This window comes from Caretta caretta, chromosome 3 (assembly GCF_965140235.1).
Source record: "Caretta caretta isolate rCarCar2 chromosome 3, rCarCar1.hap1, whole genome shotgun sequence".
In the NCBI taxonomy this organism is placed as follows: Eukaryota; Metazoa; Chordata; order Testudines; family Cheloniidae; genus Caretta; species Caretta caretta.
The window spans coordinates 41,134,372-41,153,589 of NC_134208.1; the positions used below are offsets into that span (position 1 = coordinate 41,134,372).

The 19,218-nt window shown below is 43.7% G+C and overlaps 1 protein-coding gene and 1 long non-coding RNA gene across 2 annotated transcripts in view; one reads left to right on the forward strand and one right to left on the reverse strand.

The window, feature by feature from the left end:
• Window positions 1-19,218, reverse strand: part of LOC125634507 (uncharacterized) — a 26,001-nt gene continuing 6,783 nt past the window's right edge. The window contains exons 2-3 of the long non-coding RNA XR_007355944.2: window positions 7,708-7,783; window positions 1-934 (exon numbers count right to left, since the gene is read on the reverse strand). This is a non-coding gene — a long non-coding RNA (uncharacterized LOC125634507). The remainder of the gene's footprint in view (window positions 935-7,707; window positions 7,784-19,218) is intronic.
• LOC142071391 (protein CLN8-like) lies at window positions 13,606-15,653 on the forward strand. The gene is made up of 2 exons (XM_075126186.1): window positions 13,606-14,201; window positions 15,287-15,653. Exons 1-2 carry the CDS (start codon window positions 13,662-13,664, stop codon window positions 15,605-15,607), a joined length of 861 nt encoding a protein of 286 aa, XP_074982287.1. The 5' UTR covers window positions 13,606-13,661; the 3' UTR covers window positions 15,608-15,653.

Genomic DNA, 19,218 nt, shown 5'->3' on the forward strand with positions numbered 1-19,218 from the left:
GATTATTAATGTCAATGCAGCTTCACAACGTTTGTCTTGTGTACAGGTGATTTGAAAAATGCTCCACTTTGAGATTGTTCCTTTAGTTTGTGTATTGTGTGTCTCAGATAGGCCCTGATCCTGAGGACATGCATGTGAATAACTTTACACACGTGCATAAACATTTTCAGGTTTATCTTAACCAAAGAGGAAGAGGTCTAGTGAAATAAAAATTACAGTACAATGTTTTCAAAGAGATACTATCCCAAGCTTTTTTAAAAAAAAAAAATAGCATTAGCTTGTTTTTAAAGTTTTGCCTAAATGAATTGCTCAGCATGCAAAAAACCCACAACCAAATAAAAACTTTCTAAAGGCTATTTACAGAGCTAAGATGTAGGATTCTAAATCGGCTCATTGTTTGTAAATTGGGAAGAAATATACAAATTTTGAGAGGGGTTTTAAAAATAACCACATTTCAAAAGAAAAAGCCATAGCTTTGTAACTGCATGAAGGACAGAAATAATAGCTGTAGCATCAGACACTGGGAGCCGTTAACTACTACCGTTCCCTCATGAGACATGTCCACCCCCTCTACATCCTCTGCTCCCGAGCTTTTTTTTAAAAAAAAACCTAAGTGACAGCTTCTCCATATCCTTTTGCTAAACATTCTGTTTTTAATAGCATACATTTTAAAAAAAATTAAACGATCCTAAACATTTAAAAGGTTAATATGAAAAAAAACAGGGCATGGGGTTAAGAGAGCTTACACTGATTTTAGGGAAACTGACAAATGACTGAAATCCTTTTTTAGACAAACAGTTTTTTATCCATTCTGTGTTAGCTACGATGAGTTGGCATCAGTAAGCGTTGGTCATACAGAAACAATCCATATCTTTATGAGGCATTATTTCTTCCATTGTCTTGCCAAATTTCTAGTCATTTATGGGGTGTCAAACTGAAAAAAAAAAACCAATCAAAAGCATTGGTAGTATTATATATTTAGGTGATATTTTCTAGCAGTACTTGCAGAGCAATAATTATATTTTTTGTATTTATCATCACAGCAACAGGCCCCCAAAGAATTAATCTATTCATAAACACTCTACATTTTACTTTTACTGAGCTGTAATCCTAGATACTTTGTAGCATTAAATAACACAAGATAGTAGATGAAAGACCTGAGAAATCATAGAAAATAATGGCGTTACACTCAATAAGTTTTACTGCAGAGTGATTGGGGAGAAATAAAGACCCAGTTGAAGTTGAAGAGTGTGTGATTTAAGAGGAGACTTGAAGAAAAGAGAAGCTGCGTGGCTCAGGGTACTTTATGCTGTCTGATTCCCCACCGCACATACACCTACCAGATGCTCAAGAAAATGTGGCCCTTCTCAGAGGAACACACAGCATACTGTTGTGTTTGATGAAGTATAAAATATAAAAGTACAAAGTAAGCCTGCAAATGTCTTCGCCTTACCTCCTATCCTTTTGACAACTGTCCCTAGCCTCCAACAGAAGAGACACCGGTTCCAGAATACCCCATATCTCAGTGATTAGGGTTTCTCCTAAGAGGAGGGAGACCATGTTTAAAATCTTTCTCCATATCAGGCAGAGGGGGTACTAAGCCCAGCTCTCTCATATCCTGGGTGAGTGCTCTGACCATTGGGCTAAATGTTATTAGAGGCACCATCACTACTATTACCACCTCTGCTAGCTGTTTTGTGTGGGGTGAGACTTGCTCGGACCAGGTCTTCTGGATCAGGCCGGACAGGCAAGATAGCTGGGGGAGAGCCTAGTCTGAGGAGCCAGCCTGGGTTTAGAAATGAGCTTAAGCAACCTGGCATGTAGACTGAGGTGGCTGTGCATATGCAGAAACGTAAGCACTTATGGGACTTTAATGGTGGCCATATAGGCATCTAAAAGGTTATGTGGCAGCTGAATGAGGGTTTTGAGGATCTCAGTGGCAGTTGGACTCCTAAGTCCTTTTATAGCTCTAGCCCTAAATGTCATAATTACAAGAATCCATTAGGAAACAAACCAATATTTCTGACACTATTTGGCCTTTCATAGGACTGGTGACAGAACAATAAAACTAGAAATCATGAAAAGGTCAGTGCACTCTTCTTGCAATTTCAGATGCACTTGGTGTATTGTTCTCAAATTTGGTGGGTTGAAGAGCTGATAGGATGGACTCTTACCCAGCTGACATTTAGATGATTACTAATATGGCCCAGTAATAGTTTATAGATAACAGTTAATGACTTCCACCAATGTATTGAGATGCATACTTGAGTAGTCTATATATTTGTATATTACTATTTTTTAAAACAAAATCTCTGATTCCAAAGTGTGTCATGTGCCTGTCAGGGTTCCCTCCCCACTCTGAACTCTAGGATACAGATGTGGGGACCCGCATGCAAGACTCCCTAAGTTTATTTCTACCAGCTTAGGTTAAAAACTTCCAAGGCACAAATTCTTCCTTGTCCTTGGACGATATTGCTGCCACCACCAAGTGAGATTAAGCAAATGGTCCACTTGGAGTTCCTGTTTTCCCAAAATATCCCCCAAAGCCCGTTCACCCCCTTTCCTGGGGAGGCTTGAGAGTAAACAAGGTAAGCACCGACCAGACCCTTGGGTTTTTAGGACACTAAAACCCCAATCAGATTCTTAAAAACAGAACTATTTAGAAAAACTGAACGAGCACAAGTCCATGGGGCTGGATGTTCTGCATCCGAGAGTGCTAAAGGAGTTGGCGGATGTGATTGCAGAGCCATTCGCCATTGTCTTTGAAAACTCATGGTGATCCGGGGAAGTCCCAGACGACTGGAAAAAGGCTAATGTAGTGCCCGTCTTTAAAAAAGGGAAGAAGGAGGATTCTGGGAACTACAGGCCAATCAGTCTCACCTCAGTCTCTGGAAAAATCATGGAGCAGGTCCTCAAGGAATCAATTCTGAAGCACTTAGAGGAGAGGAAAGTGATCAGGAACAGTCAGCATGGATTCACCAAGGGCAAGTCATGCCTGACTAATCTAATTGCCTTCTATGACGAGATAACTGGCTCTGTGGATGAGGGGAAAGCGGTGGACGTGTTGTTCCTTGACTTTAGCAAAGCTTTTGACACGGTCTCCCACAGTATTCTTGCCAGCAAGTTAAAGAAATATGGGCTGGATGAATGGACTATAAGGTGGAGAGAAAGTTGGCTAGATTGTCGGGCTCAACGGGTAGTGATCAATGGCTCCATGTCTAGCTGGCAGCCGGTATCAAGTGGAGTGCCCCAAGGGTCGGTTCTGGGGCCGGTTTTGTTCAATATCTTCATTAATGATCTGGAGGACGGTGTGGATTGCACCCTCAGCAAGTTTCCAGATGACACTAAACTGGGAGGAGAGGTAGATATCCTGGAGCGTAGGGATAGGATACAGAGGGCCCTAGACAAATTAGAGATTGGGCCAAAAGAAATCTGATGAGGTTCAACAAGGACAGCTCTGCAGAAAAGGACCTAGGGGTGACAGTGGACGAGAAGCTGGATATGAGTCAACAGTGTGCCATTGTTGCCAAGAAGGCCAGTGGCATTTTGGGATGTGTACGTAGGGGCATTGCCAGCAGAGCAAGGGACGTGATCATTCCCCTCATTTGACATTGGTGAGGCCTCATCTGGAGTACTGTGTCCAGTTTTGGGCCCCACACTACAAGAAGGATGTGGAAAAATTGGAAAGAGTCCAGCAGAGGGCAACAAAAATGATTAGGGGACTGGAACACATGACTTATGAGGAGAGGCTGAGTGAACTGGGATTGTTTAGTCTGCGGAAGAGAAGAATGAGGGGGGATTTGATAGCTGCTTTCAACTACCTGAAAGGGGGTTCCAAAGAGGATGGATCTAGACTGTTCTCAGTGGTAGCTGATGACAGAACAAGGAGTAATGGTCTCAAGTTGCAGTGGGGGAGGTTTAGGTTGGATATTAGGAAAAACTTTTTCACTAGGAGGGTGGTGAAACACTAGAATGCGTTACCTAGGGAGGTAGTGGAATCTCCTTCCTTAGGAATTTTTAAGGTCAGGCTTGACAAAGCCCTGGCTGGGATGATTTAGTTGGGGATTTTTCCTGCTTTGAGCAGGGGGTTGGACTAGATGACCTCCTGAGGTCCCTTCCAACCCTGATATTCTATGAACTTTATTATAAAGAAAAAAAAGTAAAAGAAGGACCTCTGTAAAATCAGGATGGAAGGTAATTTTACAGGGTAATAAGATTTCAAACACAGAGGATTCCCCTCGAGGCAAAACTTTAAAGTTATAGAACACAGGAATAAACCTTCCTCTTAGCATAGGGAAAATTCACAAGCTAAAACAAAAGATACTCTAACGCATTTCCTTGCTATTACTTACTATTTCTGTATTTTTAGATGTATCATTCAGTAGGAGCTGGATTACTTGCTTGGTCTCTCTTGGTCTTAGAGAGAGCAACAAAGAGCACAAACAAAAACCTTCCCCCCCACCAGATCTGAAAGTATCTTCTTTCCCCATTGGTCCTTCTGGTTAGGTGTCAACTAGGTTAATGGAACTGATTAACCCTTTACAGGTAAAGGAGGGATTTTATGCTACCCTTAGCTGTATGTTTATGACAGTGACTTAAAGAAGGCATTTGATTGTTATAAGACATTTCCCAATTATGGAAGATTATTCATTTCATTACTGGCATGGCTGCTTTTCAGGAACCATTCCCTCTACATCATGCTCTATATGTGCTGTTCAAGTATAAGCTGCTCTCCACATTCCAAGTTTATTTGGTCTATTTGTCCCTAGTTTAAGGTGTCCCTGTTTATCTTAGCTAGACTGACTCCAGTCCAGTGCTTGTTAAGCCCTTATTTACACAGCTTAGTCCTCCATTCACCTTCTCAGTCTGGCCCACTGAGAAATAAGGTCTTAGTTCATAGAACTCAGACACAGTTCATAGAATATCAGGGTTAGAAGAGACCTCAAGAGGTCATCTAGTCCAACCCCCTGCTCAAAGCAGGACCAATCCCCAATTTTTGCCCCATCCCTACATGGCCCCCTCAAGGATTGAACTCACAACCCTGGGTTCAGCAGGCCAATGCTCAAACCACTGAGCTATCCCTCCCCTTACTTATGTCAACTTACTCATGTCAAGTTAGGCCTACAGACCAGTCTGTGACTCTGTTTGTACAACATCTAGCGCCCAGGAGACCATTCTCCATTGGTCCTTAGGCACTTCCATAATACAAATAATAATTCATAATAAAGTATACATCGTGGTGTGGGTTCTGCCTAACAGTCCTAGACACCCTTTGACTTTGCCCCCTCCACTGTTTAAAGACTGAGCTGATTAAACTTAAGAAAACAAAAGACTCTCAATTACAGACCACTGGAGTTGAAATCACTGATAATCAGGCCTAGGCTTAAGCCTGCTGTGGGATAGTGTCTCCAGTGAAAGACTGCCACAGCCAGCACTAGCGGTGAGGCTCCCCCACTAACAAGCTGAAATCACTGAGCTAAGTGGTAGGACCTCAAAACTTCTGTCCTGGGGTTCACTCGCTGCTGATGATGCCTCCTGATGGCCATCCTGGGTATTAGCTCCAGCCAGGCATTGTGCCCTCCCCTCGTGGGGTCTCTTCTGTCATCCTCTCACCCTGCAGATCCCTCTCACTCCAGGAACCGCAGCCTCCTTTCCATGACTTAGACTTCCATCTCTTAACAAATGGGCTCAAGGAGTCTTCCTGCTCCGCTGGTGCAACTTCATCAATGGCGAGTAGAGGACCTGGGCTGGCCCTCTACTCTGGGTCCCAGTTCAGAGGCCCTCTCATCAGCAGCCAAGGTTTGACCTATCCCACACCTCGCTGCTTTTCCCTGGAGTCTTACCTACGTCTCTGGCTCTTCCCCTCTCTGGGTTTGCCAAACCACACTCTCCTTTCAGGGAGTAACTGTGGACCCTTTATAGTCCCAGACATGCCTCCCAAGGAGTGACTACAGACTATACCTCTGAAGCCTCATTTGTGCCAGCTTCCTGACTTATATAGGTCCCTCCAGCTGAGCCTGCTTCCAGTCAGTTCCCTGCTCCCTGGCTTCTCCTCTGGGGGCAGCTTGTGGAGTTAATTAGCCCATCAGGTCATCTTAACCCCTTCCAGTCCTGTGTGGGGTGGTCACCCCATCACATCATCACAGATGTTGCTGTACAGAGGTGGAGTGAACAGTGACCCAGTGGCCGACAGCGCAGTGGTGAAGTGAGTGGATGATGCAGTGGCTGATAGCGCAGGGGCAGAGTGAACGATGGTGGAGTGGCATACCTGGAGTGGGAGATGAACTCATGTGAGTGCACCTTTGAACTATGAGTCTTCACTGACCAAGGGGAAGAACTGTGAGGGGTGCAGTGGAGGGAGTGGAGAGTGGGGTGTGAAATGAACATTTGTTCGTTAGACTTTCTCACTGCAAGCTGAGAACCTGAGGCCAAGGACATTGCCCAATGTACTCTAGGATGGGTGTTTTCATCATGGTCATATGATTTTGAATCATGCCTGTGATGTGTTCCCAAATTAATTCCCGGATCCGTTCCTTTCCCCTTTTTAGTGAAAGTTTTCTTTTGTATATCCAGACTCAGTGCTTGCGAGAGGGGAAATATTGTCTCTAGAGGCACCCACGGGTGGTATGTAATTTTCCCATATTAACGAGTGGTGGCTCGAGCCTGATCTGTGTTGTATTGACAGAAGGAACCCCTAGATATTGAAGCTAGCCCTTGTTGCTGCTGACTCAACCTGGTAGAAGGGTTTCATAAATAATACCATTTCCAGTGTCTGTCCAGGCACTCCCTGTCCCAAATTTGATACTGAACCCAGCCCTTGTTGCTGTCAACTTTGATGGGTAGAAGGGTTACATACAGAAGAATCTACATGTATTCTGTCTGGTTAATAGATGGAAGGTATTCTAAATGCTATCTAGAAAAGCTGGTTTAAGCTTGTTGAGGGGGTGGGGAGAAGTTCTGGCGGGGGGGGGGGGCTGAAATTCACGTTACCTGCTTAAGCCTGAATACTAATCACTGATAGACAGAACCTTACTTGAACCCCTTCACAAGGTGAATTTCATTCTGAAGCTGTCACCAGAAAGTTAAAGTCATGGAATCCATGCCCAAATCGTATCCTTCATCATGAGGTATCCATGCACTACAAACTGTGCTAGTAATCAAAGCTGCAGCTGCAAGCTTATCACACTTTACTCTTTTTCTGATTATTTCTTCATCTACTAGCTACATATGATTTCCAGGGACATTTGTGAATTAATGCTTGGTCCACTTGTCCTGTTTCCTTACTTCTGTTATTTTTGTGCATGCAAGGCCTGCAAATGTGCACACCTGTGATGCTGCATACTTTGTGAAAACACCTCACAGAAGAGAACTGTAAGAAACAGGGCTGTCTTTTTGTAAACTTTGAAAACTTTAAATAATGTTTCTAGGGCTGTCAATTAGTTGCAGTTAACTAGTGTGATTAACTAAAAAAATTAATCATGAGTAAAAAAAGTAATAATGATTAATTGCAGTTTTAATCGCACTGTTAAACAATAGAATACCAATTGAAATCTATTAAATATTTTGGATGTTTTTCTATATTTTCAAATATATTGATTTCAATTACAACACAATACAAAGTGTACAGTACTCACTTTATATTATTTTTATTACAAATACTTGCACTGTAAAAATGATAAACAAAAGAAATAGTATTTTTCAACTCACCTCACACAAGTATTGTAGTGCAATCTCTTTACTGTGAAAGCGCAACTTATAAATGTAGATTTTTGTTGTTGCATACCTGCACTCAAAAACAAAATATAAAACTTTAGAGCCTACAAGTCCACTCAGTCCTACTTCTTGTTCAGCCAATCGCTAAGAGAAACAAGTTTGTTTACATTTACGAGAGATAATGTTACCCGCTTCTTATTTACAGTGTCACCTGAAAGTGAGAACAGATGTTCGCATGGCACTTTTGTAGCCAGCACTGCAAGGTATTTACGTGCCAGATATGCTAAACATTTGTATGACCCTCAATGCTTTGGCCACCATTCCAGAGGACATGCTTCCACGCTGAGGACGCTAGTTAAAAAAATAATGTGTTAATAAAATTTGTGACTGAACTCCTTGAGGGAGAATTGTATGTCTCCTGCTCTGTGTTTTACCCGCATTCTGCCATATATTTCATGTTATAGCAGTCTTGAATGATGACCCAGCATGTTGTTCGTTTTAAGAACACTTTCACTGCAGATTTTACAAAACACAAAGAAGGTAACAATGTGAGATTTCCTAAAGATAATTACAGCACTTGACCCAAGATTTAAGAATCTGAAGTGCCTTCCAAAATCTGATCAGGACGGAGTGTGGACGGAGTGAGTTATGAGGAGAGGCTGAGGGAGCTGGGATTGTTTAGCCTGCAGAAGAGAAGAATGAGGGGGGATTTGATAGCTGCTTTCAACTACCTGAAAGGGGGTTCCAAAGAGGATGGCTCTAGACTGTTCTCAATGGTAGCAGATGACAGAACGAGGAGTAATGGTCTCAAGTTGCAGTGGGGGAGGTTTAGATTGGATATTAGGAAAAACTTTTTCACTAAGAGGGTGGTGAAACACTGGAATGCGTTACCTAGGGAGGTGGTAGAATCTCCTTCCTTAGAGGTTTTTAAGGTCAGGCTTGACAAAGCCCTGGCTGGGATGATTTAACTGGGAATTGGTCCTGCTTCGAGCAGGGGGTTGGACTAGATGACCTTCTGGGGTCCCTTCCAACCCTTATATTCTATGATTCTATGATTCATGCTTTCAGAAGTCTTAAAAGAGCAACACTTCAGTGCGGAAACTACAGAACCCAAACCACCAAAAAAGAAAATCAACCTTCTGCTGGTGGCATCTGACTCTGGTGATGAAAATGAACATGCATCAGTCTGCACTGCTTTGGATCTTTATCAAGCAGAACCCATCAGCAGCATGGACCCATGTCCTCTGGAATGGTGGTTGAAGCATGAAGGGACATATGAATCTTTAGAGCAGCTGACATGTAAATATCTTTCAGCACCAGCTACAACAGTGCCATGTGAATGCCTGTTCTTGCTTTCAGGTACCATTGTAAACAAGAAGCGGGCAGCATTATCTCTTGCAAATGTAAACAAACTTGTTTGTCTGAGCGATTGTGGAAAACATCCAAAAATATTTATATAAATAGTATTCTATTGTTGTTTAACAGCACGATTAATCATGCAGTTAATCACAATTAATTGTTTTAATCGCTTGACGGACCTAAATTTTTCATAACATGACTTAATGCACAAAAAGATTAAAAAGTTCAAGTGTTTGCTCATGTCGATTAAATGCTAGGTGTGTGCATGACTGCTGGAACTTTTTCCATACGGACAGCTCCTGTGGTATCCATACGGACAGCTCCAGCGCCCCTGGTGCCCCGCGCTCATGCGCCGGTATATGGGGTGCCACCAGCTCCGTGCCCTTTCAGTTCCTTACTACCCGTGATGGTTGCTGGACTGTCTCTTACAACTGGAAGCTCCCTTGTGGTTTTGTCTGTGGACTTCCTTGGACTTTTCTCTAGACATAATTTTTAGTGTAAGCAGTAGTTCAGTTAGAGTGGTGAGCTGCTTAAAGTCCCTCGGGGAAGCTCACATCAAAGAAAGTGCAGGGTCTGCAAGGGCTTCAGGCTTCTCATGCTTAAGGACAGGGATATTTGTTTGAAGGCCTTGTTAATAGAAGCTGCCCTTCGTTCAGCTTCAGAGCTTTGCCACTCCAACTTGGCACCAAGCATGTCAGCCTTGGTGCGGAGTGCTCCGCCAGCATCGGGCTCTTCCTGGCACCGTTCCCCTTCCCCTATGCCAAAGAAGAGGCACAAAAAAACAGCATGGCAACAGGAGACGCTCCCCAGTGCTGCGGAGGGACAGGTGCGGAGCTCCTGACAAAGTGAGACCCGTGCCAGGTTGCTCGTCTTCCCTAGAGCTGTAGTTGGCGGTAGCTATGCCTTCTAAGGCATCCAACCTGTTAAGGACCCACCACTGACACCTGGGAACAGCTCGGAACCCCTACACCTCCAAGCTCCCTCAATGTTGGAGGCTTTTCAGGCAGCAAAGGACCTCATGTCATTCTCAGCTCTGTCCATGCCTAGAGACTCTCGCCCGTCTGTGGAGTTGACGAAGGTGGTCACTTCAAGAGGGAAGCCCTCGATGGGGCTGCCCCAGTGGGCCTCAACCTGATGCAGGTGCCTATCCTGTCACCAGTCGCCAGATCCACGGCATTGATCTCCAGCGTCATGACACCATTCTCCAGCTTCCCGGTCATTGGCCCCCTGGCACCGCTCTCCATCACCGCACCGTATGTCTCTGGCACCGGTCTCCAGCCCCCACCACCAGTTTCCAGTGCAGCACCACCTTTGTCTCTGCATCACAGCCAACTGGAGACAGTAGCAACAGCTCCTCCTGGGTCACTGAGGGAGGAGTCTGAGTCAGAGGAGGAAGCTATCCCTTCCCCTTCATGACACTGGCCGTCTGGACCAGACTTCGCTGTGGGTCCATCGATGGGTTGGCCACTGGGACAATGGCCAGTGCAATGGCCTTATTGGACCCCTACGGGCTCCCACCGATGTCAGGATCGTATTCCTCGCCAATGTCCTCAGTAGTCTCTGAGAGGCAGAGCCTAGCACCGACCTGGCCACCGGAGATTGAATTGAAACCAGACCCCGGTACCAAAACCCACAATGGCCCTGGGGCCGTCTGCCCTGGTTGTGGAGGAGGAGTCAGTCCCTCCTGTGATGATGGCCTCTTCCTTGTCCTCTCCAGATGAGACAACCTGCTGCCACCAGATGATTTTCGAGCCCACCAGGAGCTCCTCAAATTTGTCACCTCGAACTTGGGGTTGGAGGCAGAGCAGCTTAAGGAGCCTACGGACAGCCTTTTTGATATATTGGCTGCTGCAGCTCCCTCTAAGGTGGCACTCCCAGTGCATGATGGGATACTCAAGCAATTCAAGACACTGTGGCATACCCCATCCTCTCTGCCCCAACACCTAAACGGGCAGAGAAGTACTCCTATGTCCCTGCCAAGGACAATCAGTACAGGTATTCCCACCCTCCCCCAGGGTCACTGGTGGTCTCAGCTGCCAATGAACAAGACAGGTTGAGGCAAATGAGAGCAATCCCTAAAAATAAAGATGCTAAAAAGCTAGATTTACTCAGGAGAAAGGTTTATTCGACGGCCAGCCTGCAACTGCGTCTCTCCAACCAGCAAGCATTGCTGGGGAGATATGACTTCAGTGTCTGGAACTCAGTGGCCAAATTTACAAACTCCCTGTCTCAGGAGTTGAGACAGGAATTCTTGGCCATCATGGACGAGGGCAAGGCAGTAGCCAGGGCCTCCCTATAGACCATCCTGTACACAGCTGATTCTGGCAGCCATGCACGTGAGTGTGCACACACCTAGCATGGAATGGACATGAGCAACACATCTCGAAGAACAACAGTTATGAAAGGTAGATAAGAGTTTTTTCTGATAACAAAGTACATATTTGCATGCATCAAAGGTCGGTTAATGTAAACATATAATAAAGAAGAATATTTACACTATTACTGATTATTATTTTGTGTTAAAAAAAAAACAAAAAAACCCCATGTCTACAAGGGCTCAGTTCTCATTTACGGTTATTCTGCTCCAACAGTTTAAGACTCTTTTATACTTCAAAGCATTGTAAAGTGGACTTGGTGTGAATGAGAATGAGGCCCAGAGCATCTGATTTGTTGCAGCTTTAATCTGTACCCTATAAACTGGGTGTGTGTTTGATTCCTAAAGACTCTTATGGTATTTCATGGGGCCTCAGTGTAACAAGGGGATTGCTTCTGTTTGCCCAGTGTAGAGTCAATACACCCCATTACACAGTTGTGGAGATTCCCTGCTGAGTCAAGCAATCAGTCAGGAACTCCAGACCCCTGAGCCGGGCAGAGCAAACAATCAGTCTGTAGCCCCTGAGCCTCCTGGTTAGGACAAACACTCGTAGTTGGGGGCTCTGACCCTGTTCCCTCAGGGGGTTAAGGGGCATGGTCTTTTGGGCCAACAGTGATTGGTCAGCCTCCAGTGACTAAGTCAACTGGACTGCCCTTGCCGTCAGGACTGTAAGGCCTAATGGTCAGAGTAAGTAAAGCAGCCCCAGCTCTCAGGGCTGTAAGGTCTAGTGGCCGGAGTCAGTGAGGCGGCCCGCTCTCAGAGTGGTATGGCCTGGTTGTCAGAATCAAGATGGCTGCCCCCTCTCTCGGAGCTGAGTGGCCCAGAAGCCAGTCGGGGAAGTGGGCCACAACCTAGGGGTGGGTAACAGCCGGGATGGGGGGACCCAGGCCCACCTTACTCCACAGTTCCCAGCCCAGGACTCTATCAGTGGCAAGGGTCTCTGCCACTGAGTCAGCAGGGATCCAGACTGAAATACTCTGAGTGTTCCAGGGTGTGTGGTTGCCTCCTCCCCCTGGGCTACTTCCTACCTTGTCCCTTGTAGTTGAGCATGAAGCATCTCTGGAGTTTCCAGGCTATTCAGCGCGGATAGCTCCCAGCAACTCTGGGCTTCCGCAGACCTCCGCCATTTTCTGGGTCTCCTCCTGGGCTTCAATGTCCCTGGTTCCCACTGTTGGAGCCTCTGGCACTTCCCGGGCTGAAGCCCACAGTGAACATCCTTCCTCCTGGGTATTTCTATGCTGCATTTTAAAACCAGTGGCAGCAAGTTTCAGAGTCCAAAGTTCATGCTACGGCACAAAACAGCACTGTAAACATTGCAGCTTGGGTGCTCAAACTTACCCCTTCCGTGGTTTCCAGAACTCAAGCTCAAGCCCAAACATCTACACGGGTGTTTTTAGTGCCATAGGACAAGCCTAAGTCTGTAGATCAGGGCTCAGAGACTCACTGCTGCAGGTTTTCAAATACAATGTAGACCAGTGGTTCCCAAACTTGTTCCGCCGCTTGTGCAGGGAAAGCCCCGGTGGGCCGGGCCGGTTTGTTTACCCGCTGTATCCTCAGGTTCGGCCGATCGTGGCTCCCAGTGGCCACGGTTCGCTGCTCCCAGCCAATGGGAGCTGCTGGAAGCGGCGCAGGCTGAGGGATCTACTGGCCACTGCTTCCAGCAGCTCCCATTGGCCTGGAGCAGCGAACCGCGGCCACTGGGAGCCGCGATGGGCCGAACCTGCGGACGCCGAGGGTAAACAAACCGGCCCGGCCCGCCAGGGGCTTTCCCTGCACAAGCGACAGAACAAGTTTGGGAACCACTGATGTAGACATTTCCAGAGGGCTCTACAGATGAAAAAATGAAGGTTCAGAAATGCTTAAATATTTCGCTGGAGAATTGTACGCCTCAGTTGTGGTTTCTTTAGGTTATTGAAAAAAGTAAGGTAGCCACCTAACAATGTTTAGCCCACTGGGCCATCTTTTTGTAGGTTATTTTATTTTGAGGGTCTTTCTGTCAGTTCTGAACTGTTGGGAAATATTAGTGGAGCTTTCATAAATGGGGAGATCATATATATACATACACTGGGCCTTCCGTACATGTCTCTCTTTTTTTTTAATTGCAGATGGGTTTCTGCTCCGTACAACAGCACAGGCTCAGTAGCTTCAACATAGACCAACACATGGCTGAGAACCTTCAGACTCCCTCTAGATATTTCGAATTAAAGAAGAAGAAATGAATCTTGCAAACAGTGCAGCATCCAGAGACATATTTGACTGGGACTACGTTCTGTGGGAAGTTCGTTGGAAGTTACTAGCAGCTGGCTTTTTTATCTACCTGGGACTCTTTCTTCTAGCTCACTTGCTGTCATCATGGTTCAGTGCCAGTTATCGCACTTTGTCAGGAAAGGAGAAGGCCTTCTGGAATATGTCTATAACAAGTGGCCTGTTTGCAGTTCAGAGTTGTGGAGCTGGCTTGTGGGCCTTGTTCATAGATCCAGTTTTTCAAATTGACCAAGTGCATTCGGAGCAAAAGTGGAGCTGGTTTCACTGCTTAATAGCTGCTGGCTTCTTCTTGCATGAAAATGTAGTTATTCATGTGTCTAATATTGTTTTCAGGATGTTTGATGTGTTCTCAGTGGTTCATCATTTATTTGCCTTTGGTGGGCTTCTTGGTGTGATAACAAACATAAAGTCTGGACACTATCTACCACTGATGGGACTACTACTTGAGATGAGTGCTCCTTCAACCTGCATCTCCAATGTGCTTTTAAAAGTAATAACTTGGTGTATTTATTATTGGTGATAGAAGTTTCCATTATAAAGCTCACATTGCCTCCTGCTCAAAAAATATCTGCAAAGGAATATTGGCCTCCAAATTAAGAGATTAGTTCTGGGATCAAGGAAGAACTTTTCCATCCAAACTTGAAGTGAAATGACCATGGGAATCCTTATTTATATCATGCTAAAATAGTTAGATATTAAAAAATTTTGCCCACTTTGTAACAAAGAAAGAAAATGGAAAGATTTTTAAAAAATTACTTTACAGATTCACTAGTTGAGATCTAGTGCTGAGGACTAAAGATTAGGTGACTAAACTCTATTTTTAAAATATTTAAGACTGAAAATAGTAACATAAGACTAGCTCATCAGCTCCAACAAGCTTAATATAGACCATTCAGTTTCTGCTGGAGACTAAAGGTGTGTGCATGCTTGCTCACACATCTGAGTGTGTATATATATTCTATGGATGCAGAGAGGGAGAGCAGCTTTGAAGAGATCTGCCATGCTTGTAGGGAGAGAAGAAATCAGCCCTGCTTCTGAAACCGCAGTGAGTTCCAAGCGGTCTGTCTTAGTGGTTTAAGCATAAATTCTAAAATATCTGGACTCTCAAACTACAGCCACAAGCCCCGACAGGTTCACCTCAGCCCTCCTGTGATGCTTTTCATGAGAACTTAAACTTGAAGGTCCTGTCTGTGCATGTAGGTGCTAGAGCAGTTAGAGTCAAGGTTTGCTTGGGAGGTGTTTGCCATAACTTCCCAGACCCTGGTAGCCCCCCTGAACTTTTGTGAGAGGTGCTTTGTTTTGATTGTCTTTCTCCCTTCAACAGGTGACTGCATCTAAGTGATGTTGTATGCACACAGGTGGCAAAGTGGTTTAGAATTCTGCTGGACAAAAGGTGCTATATAAATGTGCAATCTCTTAGCACTCAAGAGAAAAATGATTGAGAGAATGTTTGTATGGCAGTTTACACTAAACACAACAGGAAAGCTAAATATGTCTCTTATTTATAGAAAACACTGACTGTCTTATCTTGAAGCTGCAATCTCATTTCTCTTTCTTTGTTGTTGTCTCTTCCAGATTGGCTGTGCTAATACCCTTTTTTGGAAGGCAAACCAATGGGTAAATATCCATATGTTTCACTGCCGCATGGTCCTTATTTATCACATGTGGTGGGTGTATATTTCCAATTGGAATGATGTGGTGGAAAATCTGGGACTTCCATATTTTGTTGTCTTTTTCATGGGGTTAAGTACACTTACATTAATACTTAATCCATACTGGACGTACAGATCAATTCAGCGGCTCTTTGGTCTAGTTGATAGGAACTTTCAAAATACAGCAGTGGAAAATGGATCTTCTGGTAAATTAAATAGTGGAACATTTCAGAAGGAGAGGTGATAGTGCTGCAATAGCTGTTAGGGTAACTGGAAAATCTGTCTGGAAGAATGTGGTGCAGGTTTACTTCTAAGTCCATGAAAACAGAATTGTTTATAAGAAGTCTATGAATATATTGATCCTCTCACAGATTGCTATCAGTGTACTATACTCATTTATCAAAAGTGTTTTAAAATTGTTTCTGTCTATATTTAAAGTACACAAACACACACACACACACACACAATCTTTGACTCAGTCAGGATTCATATCAATAATTTTAGCCTGAGCATAAAGTAGTAAAATCTCATTCTGGGGGAAGTGACAAATTAGTGATAAAAAGGCAAGGTATGTAAAAATCTACAGAATCATAATTTCAGTGGCAAAAGGGACTAACTGCCTACCCACTTCTCCCCTCCCTCAGCTGCCATCTCCAGGTCCTCCAGCTGGTGGAATTTTTGATAATACAACTTTGTCAGAAATGGGTCAAGTTAGGCCTTTTGAATAACATCCTTCTCCACGAACATAATAGTGACAAACCTAAAACAATTGTGTATATATCTATTTGAGAAAATATTGAAATATCAACTTTTTAAAATTATACTTTAACAGAGGGATGCATTGCTTAGATGAAAATGATATTGACCTGTGGTAATCCTAGGGAGTTTAGCCTTGACATGTAGGACTGAAAACATTTATTCATCAAAGTCATTATCTGTGTGATCTCCATCTAGGGCTCCACTGCTAGACACGTTGTCACATGGATCATCATCCACAACACACTCACGCATCTCTGTTAAGGTAGACGGCTAGCCAGACATTTGCAGGGTCGTGAGCATCTGGTCTTTGTACATGAGCTTTTGATTAGCTGAAGGAGCGCATGGTATTTTATGCATAACTGGTGTGATCGTTCCATCCTCCAAGACCCATTAGTGCCCGATAGGGGAAGACAGTTTTGGATGCGGTCAATTGTCCCAGAGCCATTCTATTGCCTGATACTTTGCCCTCTTGACAGCAGGTACAAGTGCATCCCTTGTCAATGACGCTTTTTCTCCGTTTGTCTGCTGCTTGGTAAACATCCACCAACATAGCTCTGCAAGTGTCATAATGTTGTTCTTCAAATGGTAAACTAGGCATATGAATGCCTCTAGTGTGCATTTATGACCTCATCAGTGACTGTCTCAGCCATTCTGAGCGCCTTGAGAGCAAGGAGAGAGAGACTCCGGAGTCTGAATGAAATGCCTTCCTGTAAGATAATGACAGGTTTCAGAGTAACAGCCGTGTTAGTCTGTATTCGCAAAAAGAAAAGGAGTACTGTATGCATCCGATGAAGTGAGCTGTAGCTCACGAAAGCTTATGCTCAAATAAATTGGTTAGTCTCTAAGGTGCCACAAGTGCTCCTTTTCTTTTTGTAAGATAATGTGGTCTTTCCAGCCATCCTTCCAGTAGTGTCACATTCTGAAAAGGTGTTGAAACTTGGCAGTGCGGCTGTTGAACAGGGCAGTAAACACCCATGTCATTTTTATTCAGTTCTGACAATGTATTTGTTCATGTGTTCCAGCTGCATAAGGAATGTTAACTGAACTGAGCGATCCCTGGGTCTAGCATGTATGGCTGGCCAGCGAGGCATGAAAAGCCGCTACCGACACATTGTGCTACCAGTAACAGCCTCTGACACATAAGCTGTCCTATCAGAATTTGCTACATTTCCCCAATTTTTGGGCAGTGATAGTGAATTCTGAAGAAGTAGGTTCCCTCTGTCGTAATTTGCTACCTTTGAGCTTTTGTCTGGTCAGTGTAGCTAATCATGATGGGTGGGTCATCTGTTGCAGTTTGCTACCTCTCCCCTTTCACATCATCTGATTCAGGGTACCTTTCACATCCTCTGGTCCATGGGTTACAGATTGTGACAGGGCATCACCACCCATCTCAATTAGCTACCCCTGGACAAAGGTGAAAGGTAGCAAGCCATGGTGCATATTGATGTCCTGTTACAATTTGCTACCATTTTGAAATCACCATTGTAAACATGGACTCAAAGAGAGGTATTTACAAACTTTATTATTGTAACCAGGTACATAAACAAGAACTGTTTACTTTCCGTTCCAAAAAATTTTAAAAAACAAGCATCGAAATACATGTATTGATAGTTATTAACACCTTTTTTCTATACCGAAATGAACAGTAAAATTAAACTTCTCTATTACTTGTTTATATTCCAGCTGCGTTATTCCAAGAAAACTAAAATATTTCTCTTAAAAAAACAATTATATAATGTACATATTAGGTTAACATCTGAACTATGCATACTTGTTGCACCTGTACTCTTTCTTCTCATCAATTAGGTTTTCTTCATTAGTTCCCTCTGGAAGGCAAGGCATATGTTCCCTCCTCTTACAAGAGTCACACTGGATCTTTGATAAGTTCTAGATGAGAAAATGAAATTACAGAACTACCAATACTAAACATAATTTCTGTTTACTCATAACATTTATAAAATGATATTCCTTCAACATATAATCATTACTCAAGATATGACTATCAGCAGCGGTGAAAATGTTTATTACTAGAATTATTGCAAGAATCTTGATCCTTAGGCTGGTTATTACATTGGGTCTCTATGCAATAGGCTAGATGTTGAGCCATGGCTTTTGTTTTTGTACGACAGACCATCATATTCTGCTTACTTATCTGTTCCAACATACAGTGTGTGTTTCTCATACAATGTTGTGTTCTTACCATCATGCAATCTTCATTTTCTTTTCTGCAAGTGACAAAGTTGCAGCATATGCAGTACACCATGCGCTCTGAAAAATCAATACAATGTACTCAAATGATGATTACGTTGTGACCAAAACTCTAAATAGAAATGTGGAAGTAGGTTTCGCTTTTTCTTACAGTTGCTGTACATGTTTTGTGATCGTTTCTCTATTTAATGAATGGTTGCAATGACTTAGTGCTCATATATATATATACACTTGGTTTCATATTATCATATCAGTCTTATGCTCTGTATCACTCAATTTGCTGTGTCAGAGCTATGCAGGGTCTATGCTTCTGTCAGAGATGGCAGATGGTGAGGAGGGTCACGTGGGTTTGTGGGATTTAGGAAAAAAGGTGCAAAAATTATGTATAATTTTACATATGGGATATGTATAAAATTATGGAATGGTGAACACCACACTATGTGAAGTTGATCAATGTGCGATGCATTTTGGCCCCAGTGTGCATTGCCAAAACTTTCAAAAATACAGTACAGTCAACCGTGGCGAGTTGCACAGTGGGATATCTATCCATGATGCACCACACTTTTAATCGATACAAGGATTTCTATATGCTCAGTGCCAATACAAGGAGTCAAATCGGCATGCGCACATGTGACATACTAACGTGGAGATTCTATGGTGATGTAACTTGAGTTAATATAAGTTTGTAATGTAGGTATGGCCTTAGGTATATGAAATGTTTGGGAGAGGTAACAGGAAAAGTATGAGGCTAGTCTAATTCATTCAAGTGTTTAGGCTCCTGCTTTTGTGGAACTAGGCCTACTGCATCCTAAAGGCTGAAGAACAAAGAGGCACATAAAAAAAAACAGTATAATTAATTTCTTGTTTTTTAATGTCATGACTTGAGGG